We start from the raw sequence: 5417 nt of genomic DNA on the forward strand, positions 1-5417 counted from the left end.
TCATGTACTCTATGTACTCTGTACGTGTATCATAGAGTAACCGTCTCCCGCAGTCCTTATCTCTCTCTAGCTTTCTCTCTCTAACAGTCCCATCACTCTCTCTCTCTAACATTTCAGCTCTCTCCATGGAACCTTGGAAATAGAAGCCCCATTGGCCAAGAAAGTATCAGACGATGAGGACATCTACGACGACGAAGAATCCCCAATCGAACAGGTCCGACTGACCGTACCCACATCCGACGACTCCTCGCTCCCGGTATGGACCTTCCGAATGTGGGTCCTGGGCTTGCTCTCCGTCGTCGTCCTCTCGTTCCTCAACCAGTTCTTCGCCTACCGGAGGGAGCCTCTGATCATCACCATGATCACAGTCCAGGTGGCCTCCCTCCCCATCGGACGGTTCATGGCCTCCGTCCTCCCCACCACCCAGTTCAACATCCCCGGGTGCGGGGCCCGGAAATTCTCCCTCAACCCGGGTCCGTTTAACATGAAGGAACATGTGCTCATATCCATATTCGCCAACGCTGGAAGTGCTTTTGGGAATGGACCGGCTTATGCTGTTGGAATTGTTAACATCATAAAGGCCTTCTATGGAAGGAAGATCTCCTTCTTGGCTGGTTGGCTTCTTATCATAACTACTCAGGTACCCACTATCTTTTTATTTTTTTTACTGTGAGCTAGCTGTTGTTTGGTTGCTGAGAAAGTGGGCGAGAAAAATGGATTTAAGATAATCCATCCTGAAGTTGTAACTGCTTGATTTATGTTGTTTTGGGTATCCCAAAATGGAGAATCAACTGTTAATATTGAACTAGTAATTATGCCTAGTTGAGGGGTGATCATTATTTGTCTTTCTATATTTTCCTATATTTTCTCGGCAGCCAAGCAGAGGATTCTTCTTCATGGTTATACAATTATGTTTTGTGGTGGTGTTTAATTAATTTTCAAGTTTTGGGTTTCTATTTTCCGAAAGAAAATTTTACGTATACAGTTATGAAGTACAATTTTTATAGTGTACAATTATTTGGTCCCAAGTGTACATCAGCCAAAGCTTTTTCTTCAGCTCTGAATCTGATTGGATTCATCATCTTCATTGGAGTGTTCATCCAAGGTTCATGCTAACGTGCGCACTCTGTGAATCAGGTTTTGGGTTACGGTTGGGCTGGGCTATTAAGGAAGTATGTGGTGGAGCCAGCTCATATGTGGTGGCCCAGTACCCTGGTCCAGATATCACTATTCCGGTACTCTTCTTCTTCTTGTGTGTGGATTTTGTGCCATTAGTTGATAAACACTGGGGACTTGTCACTATACTTGTCACTAAATTGTGGTTAATTATAATATGTTACTTTATTTTTTCCATTACACCATGTCTTTTTTATGGTCACCCATATGTTACCATATTAGGTCAATTGCTTATATATTGGACACTAAAAATGGTTTTTTTTTTTTTTTTTTTCCTAATCATTATAATTCATTGGTATCTCACTAATCCTTCATTATTCAAAACTAAAGGTTAACACTTCAAGTCCAGTATGGGCAAGGTGCATTTTCACTTGAAACTATACAATATTTTTTTTTATTTTTTAAAAAATCTTATTTATATTTAAATAACACAGTTGTCTTTCAAAATACTGTTACACTGCAAAAGAACTCTAGGAGACTGCAGGCCTTCTTATATATACATATGATATTGTAATTTTTCTTTACCGGCACTCCGGCAGATTTGACGTGCAAAAATGACCCGTAGACTTCATGTCCGCTTGCACAATCAAAAGCTAATAGTCTAAGAAAACCATTTTCTTGGACCCATCTGTCAATCAGTAAACTACAACCAAAATTTTTAGCCAATTGTCAATAGCTGTGGTTACTGTCCAACATTATTTGAGAAGATATTATTGTTATCTATATACTATGTCTTTAGTAAATTGTCTAATTGACATTGTCACATGTTATAAAGTTTCATCATTCATATAACTAGCATTTCAACATACAACTCTAGCAAATAAATTGTACTTGGTTCAACATTATTTGAGAAGATGAAGGCAAAGGAACAGAGGATGGCAATGACACAAAGAAGCAAATGTCGCGATCAAAAATTTTCGTGATTGCACTCACCTGTAGTTTCTTATGGTACTTGGTTCCTGGTTACTTCTTCTCGGCCTTACAAAGCATCGCATGGGTGTGCTGGGCATTTCCCAAATCAGTCACTGCCCACCAGCTCGGTTCGGGTTTGTCTGGTCTAGGACTCGGAGCCTTCACATTAGACTGGACAGTGGTGGCTTCCTTCCTGTTCAGCCCTCTCATCTGTCCGTTTTTCGCCATTGCCAATGTCTTTGTAGGCTATTTCTTTATACTCTACGTAGTCATTCCCACAGCCTACTGGGGGATAAATGTGTACAACGCCAAAAACTTCCCCATATATTCAGCAGACTTGTTCACTGCAGAAGGCCAGTTGTATAACATAACAGCTATTGTTAATAAGAAGTTCGAGATAGATATGGTGGAGTATGATAAACAAGGAAGAGTCAATTTGAGTACGTTCTTCGCTCTTAGCTATGGATTTGGATTCGCCACCATTGCATCTACACTTACTCATGTGGCCTTGTTTTATGGAAGGTAATCTCTCTGTTTATATTTTGTTCATATATGCTTGATACTTTTAGTTGAATTGCTGACTTCTTTGCGAAGTTTTTAAACAGCCCATTTAACTTTTTATCAATTTTTAGAAGTTCTACCGACTAAATATATACAGTACCTTCACTACACTTACATGTGCAAAAAAAAAAAAACTGTATAAGTGGTCTTCATATGATTATTTTGCTGGAAATCAGGGGGCATTTGATGTTAAATAGAATGGCTTCAATGGTTGCTGAATTTATTTCTAAGAGCCGTTCAAGTATTTGCGGGTGCAGTTGCTAAAACCAACCATTTATCACCTACAGGATTAGAATTTGAAGGAAATTTAAATCAACAAAGCAATGGAAAATCTTTTAATCCTTGAAGTTATTGTGCTCGAGCATGAAATGTTTAGTGCCTGCAATCAGTTCTCTTCATGTGAATCTGCATCTTTCATAAACCACAGAGGACAATGATTTCCTGCCATTCATTTGTCTGGTGGACACAATACATTGACCTCTTGCACTGTAATGTCACAGGGAGATTTATGATCGAACCAGAGCTTCTTCCAAGAAGAAGGAGGACGCGCACACAAGATTGATGAAGAACTACGAGGACATAACTTCGTGGTGGTTTTACTTGCTTCTCGCAGTGACGATTGCGGTGTCTCTTGCACTCTGCATCTTTTTAAAGAAGGAGGTTCAGATGCCTTGGTGGGGGCTTCTGTTTGCAGCTGCCCTTGCCTTCATGTTTACCCTCCCCATCAGCATCATTACCGCCACCACAAATCAGGTAAGTCAAACTTATAATTCGCCTAATTTCTTCTTTTCTTCTATAGTTTTAATAAATTATATTCCCATTTTGAAAAAAAAAAAATCTGGGCTAATTAATACTCCGTATTGCAACAACCATTATCCAAGGAAAAAAGAAAATTTCTTCAGCCTATTGACTTTTTAATGGCTCCTGAACAGACACCAGGGCTGAATATCATCACAGAGTACATTATGAGAGTAATATTACCCGGACGACCTATAGCCAATGTCTGCTTTAAGACCTATGGATATATGAGCATGACACAGGCAATCTCCTTTCTCAGTGATTTCAAGCTAGGCCATTACATGAAGATTCCCCCAAGATCAATGTTTATAGTTCAGGTATCTTCTTACTTCTCTCAAATAACATACAAGTTATTGTGCATTACCTACTGGCCTAGTTGGCAGAGCATCCAGCTCCCCGAGCAGGTGTGCCCGTGTTTAAGTCTTCCCTCCCAGGCCTCCCCTAATCTGCCAAGATAATATGCTTAAACAAGGCAATAAAGACATGTTTATGTAGAAGAGTTTCTAAAGTTCCCTAGATGAAACAAGATGATTGTTTTCGATTTTTTCATGAGTAGTGATACTCACACCGAACACTTGCAGTGAATTGTCTAACCGAATAATTTTTAATTAGCTATTTATACAAAATACAACTAAGTGGAGGGCTCCACTTTCTTATTTGTTGCATAATTGACCAATTAAAAGAGTAGATCTAACAATTCACTACAAGAATCATTTCCCTTTTTTCATTGCATCTGATTATTCTTTCATCTGTAACCCCCAGTTCCTTGGAACCATCATTGCAGGAACTATCAATATGAGTGTTGCGTGGTGGCTTTTGAACACGGTTACAGATATATGCCACAAGGAAGTTCTTCCAGAAAACAGTCCTTGGACATGCCCCAACGACCGTGTCTTCTTTGATGCATCTGTCATCTGGGGTCTGGCAGGACCTAGGCGAATTTTCGGCCCTCTTGGCAACTATGCAGCTCTTAACTGGTTCTTCCTTGGAGGATTGTTGGGACCAGTTGCAGTATGGCTCGCGCACAAGGCTTTCCCCAACCAATCTTGGATTCCCCTCATTAACCTTCCAGTACTCCTCGGAGCAACTGCTTATATGCCACCGGCAACAGCATTGAACTACAATTCTTGGATATTGGTCGGGACGATCTTCAACTTCTTTGTCTTCAGGTACAGGAAGAAATGGTGGCAGAGATATAACTATATTCTTTCAGCAGCTTTGGATGCCGGGGTGGCTTTCATGGCGGTTCTGCTTTACTTCACCACGGGCTTGGAGGACAAAAGTATAAACTGGTGGGGTAACGATAAGAGTAACTCTGAACATTGTGCTCAGGCATCATGCCCACCAGCCAAGGGCATAGCAGTGGACGGTTGCCCTATATTTTAAGATGCCAATATTTGTCTAAAACCTTATCTGAATTTTTTTTTTTTTTTTTTTATTTATTATTATTTTTTTTTTATGACATGGGAACCTCAGAATTACCGGTACTTTGGACTTGTAGCTGCCGGGACCGTCCACAAACCACGCTTATCGGTTAAGTCCGGAGTTGCTGCCATTGGTAGTTTAAGGTTGCAGAAGGTTCACATTGTCTAAAATAGAATCAAATACATCACTGTTGAAAGTTGGTTGTGCTGAATACATCATTCTGTTCTGAAATTGAATATTGCTTTTTTCCCTTCCCTTTTTTTTTTTTTTTTTTCAATGTCTGCTTGCTTGATGCCTGTGCCAGCAAGAGATATTGGCTATTCATTCAATTCTCTTTATTTGGAGGTTTGTTTGTAGAGTTGGTATATCTTGGTTTTTGCTTCTTTTTTTTTTTTTTTTTGCTGGTTTCTGGAAATGGAATTTTTCAATCCTTGATCTGTTAGCAGTTGATTTCCTTTTTCTTTGTATTGTCTTAGGTTTTGTTAGTAAAATCTTACTTGAAAAAAAAAAATAATAAATTGTATGTGCTTGAAAATTACAATTAT

At 39.5% G+C, this 5417-nt stretch overlaps 1 protein-coding gene across 1 annotated transcript; it reads left to right on the forward strand.

Annotated features, from left to right (window-relative positions):
* Window positions 1-527: 527 nt before the first annotated feature.
* LOC132276861 (oligopeptide transporter 4-like) lies at window positions 528-5103 on the forward strand. Its single transcript, XM_059778487.1, has 6 exons — window positions 528-640; window positions 1138-1235; window positions 2031-2610; window positions 3150-3402; window positions 3582-3764; window positions 4210-5103. The coding sequence occupies exons 2-6, from the start codon at window positions 1175-1177 to the stop codon at window positions 4831-4833; spliced, it is 1701 nt and encodes a 566-aa protein (XP_059634470.1). The 5' UTR covers window positions 528-640; window positions 1138-1174; the 3' UTR covers window positions 4834-5103.
* Window positions 5104-5417: the final 314 nt, after the last annotated feature.

This window comes from Cornus florida, unplaced genomic scaffold, assembly GCF_030987335.1.
Source record: "Cornus florida cultivar Cherokee Brave unplaced genomic scaffold, ASM3098733v1 CherokeeBrave_3.0.0_Hap2_Chr10, whole genome shotgun sequence".
Lineage (NCBI taxonomy): Eukaryota > Viridiplantae > Streptophyta > Magnoliopsida > Cornales > Cornaceae > Cornus > Cornus florida.

Excerpts from the sequence above, each read along its gene's own strand:
- LOC132276861 (XM_059778487.1), top strand. The coding sequence starts at position 1,175 with ATGTGGTGGAGCCAGCTCATATGTGGTGGCCCAGTACCCTGGTCCAGA. Across the intron at positions 1,236-2,030 it reads GTCCAGATATCACTATTCCG|ATGAAGGCAAAGGAACAGAG; the intron begins GTACTCTTCTTC and ends TTATTTGAGAAG. Across the intron at positions 3,403-3,581 it reads TTACCGCCACCACAAATCAG|ACACCAGGGCTGAATATCAT; the intron begins GTAAGTCAAACT and ends GCTCCTGAACAG.